The 2,181-nt window shown below is 69.7% G+C and overlaps 1 protein-coding gene across 1 annotated transcript; it reads left to right on the forward strand.

Moving 5' to 3' along the window:
• Positions 1 to 420: 420 nt before the first annotated feature.
• On the forward strand, positions 421 to 1,764 carry ADRA2C (adrenoceptor alpha 2C). The gene has a single exon (XM_066632941.1). It carries the CDS (start codon positions 421 to 423, stop codon positions 1,762 to 1,764), a length of 1,344 nt encoding a protein of 447 aa, XP_066489038.1.
• Positions 1,765 to 2,181: the final 417 nt, after the last annotated feature.

Consider the following 2,181-nt stretch of genomic DNA (forward strand, 5'->3'; position numbering starts at 1 on the left):
ATTACAATGGGACTTACTTCTGAGTAGACACGCATCGGTTGGGCTCTGCGGCTGCAGTGCGAGCCACTCTTACCCGGGAGTAAGCCACAAAGGCTCTGCTTGTGGGCAGAGGAGTGGGCTGCGAGCCCCTTCCCCGCAGGGCGGAGGCCGCGCGGGAGGGGCTGCGGGCTGATCCCGCCGGCCTGCGGCCACCGCGCCCCCCGCCCCGCGCGCCCCTCCCGCCCGCCTCCCACACGTGAGGAGCGCACCGTGGCGCCGCGACTGGGCATGCTCCGGCGGGGCTGAGTCGCGCACCGGCTCCGAGGAGCGGCAGAGCCGGGCGGGCGGAGGGGCGCCCGAGGGGTCCGCGGCGGAGGGGCCCGGCCCGGCACGTGCGGCGGGGATGGGGGCCGGGCGGCGCGCGGGGCTCCCGTAGGGGCCATGGAGGCGCCGGCGAACGGCAGCGCGGCGCCCCGCAACGGCTCGCTGCTGGCGCTGCTGGCCACGGCGCCCGCGCCCGCGCCGGCCTCGCCCTACTCTCCGGGCGCGGTGGCCAGCCTGGCGGCGCTGGTGGGCCTGCTGATCGCCTTCACGCTGGGCGGCAACGTGCTGGTGGTGATCGCGGTGCTGACCAGCCGGGCGCTGCGCGCGCCGCAGAACCTCTACCTGGTGTCGCTGGCCGGCGCGGACATCCTGGTGGCGGCGCTGGTGATGCCCTTCTCGCTGGCCAACGAGCTGATGGCCGAGTGGGCCTTCGGGCGCGCCTGGTGCGCCGTCTACCTGGCGCTGGACGTGCTCTTCTGCACCGCCTCCATCGCGCACCTCTGCGCCATCAGCCTGGACCGCTACTGGTCCGTCACGCGCGCCGTCGAGCACGCGCAGAAGCGCACCCCGCGCCGCGTGCGCGCCGTCATCCTGCTGCTGTGGCTGGTCTCCGCCGCCATCTCCTGCCCGCCGCTGCTGGCGCCGCTCTGGGAGCCCCCGCAGGGCCAGGGCCAGGGCCAGGGCGGACGCCCCCAGTGCCGCCTCAACGACCAGACCTGGTACATCCTCTGCTCCTGCGTGGGCTCCTTCTTCGCCCCCTGCCTCATCATGCTGCTGGTCTACGTGCGCATCTACCGCGTGGCCAAGCTGCGCACCAGGACGCTCTCCCGCAAGCGGCCCGGGCCGGACGCCCCCTCGCTGCAGGCCGACAACGGCCCGCGGGCCGGCCCCGGCGGCCCCGCCTCGCTGAGGAGCCCACCCCGGGAGAACGGGCGCCACTGGAGGGGCGCCTCGCTGGAGGACGTGGAGCTGGAGGACAGCAGCACCTCCGAGAGCCGGCGGCGGCGGAGCCGGGAGGAGGAGGCCCGCGGCCAGGGGGGCAAGAGGCCGCGCCCCTCCTCCAAGCGCTCTGGCAGCCGCCTGTCCCGCTCCAGCAGCCGCTCCTTGGAGTTCTTCACCTCGCGCCGTCGGAGGCGCGCCGGTAGCACCCGGGAAGAGGGCAAGGTGGTCAACCAGGCGCGGGAGAAGCGCTTCACCTTCGTGCTGGCTGTGGTCATGGGCGTCTTTGTGCTCTGCTGGTTCCCCTTCTTCTTCAGCTACAGCCTATATGGCATCTGCCGCCAGGCCTGCGAGACCCCCGAGACCCTCTTCAAGTTCTTCTTCTGGATTGGCTACTGCAACAGCTCCCTCAACCCCGTCATCTACACCATCTTCAACCAGGACTTCCGCAGGGCCTTCAAGCACATCCTCTTTGGGGGCAGGAGGAAGAAGAAGAACAAGAAGATCTTCTTCCTGCACTGACCCTGGAGGGGACAGGAGGAAGGGCTTGTGGGGCAGTGGGGGCTGAGGGATATGCGCTAGGTGGAGCAGTCAGGCATGGAAGCCTAGGCTCGGAAGCAAGGTCATCTCTTCCCCTGCTCTCCAGAGGCAGAGAACAACTAGACCTGGTGACCAGAGGTGTACTGCCCCTGTGGCAAAATAGGGTGCATGCCTTGGTTGCCTGCCCGTTGAGAAGCAGTTGGAGCACATGCACCTTGTCAGCAGCTGGTTGGGTGAAATCACCCTGCCAGCTGCCAAGCACCTGCTCACACTCCAACTGCTTCCCCATTGGGATGTCATAACGCTGTGTGGTGTCAGACATTGCCCTGGGCGCCAGAAGCCCTGGGTGTGCCACTGCTGGAGACAGAGGGGGTGTAACTGGAAGGGCGGTGGCGTAGC

Source organism: Tiliqua scincoides, chromosome 6 (genome assembly GCF_035046505.1).
Source record: "Tiliqua scincoides isolate rTilSci1 chromosome 6, rTilSci1.hap2, whole genome shotgun sequence".
Classification (NCBI taxonomy): Eukaryota; Metazoa; Chordata; class Lepidosauria; order Squamata; family Scincidae; genus Tiliqua; species Tiliqua scincoides.

Coding starts and splice junctions, on each gene's coding strand:
- ADRA2C (XM_066632941.1), top strand. CDS start 421: ATGGAGGCGCCGGCGAACGGCAGCGCGGCGCCCCGCAACGGCTCGCTG.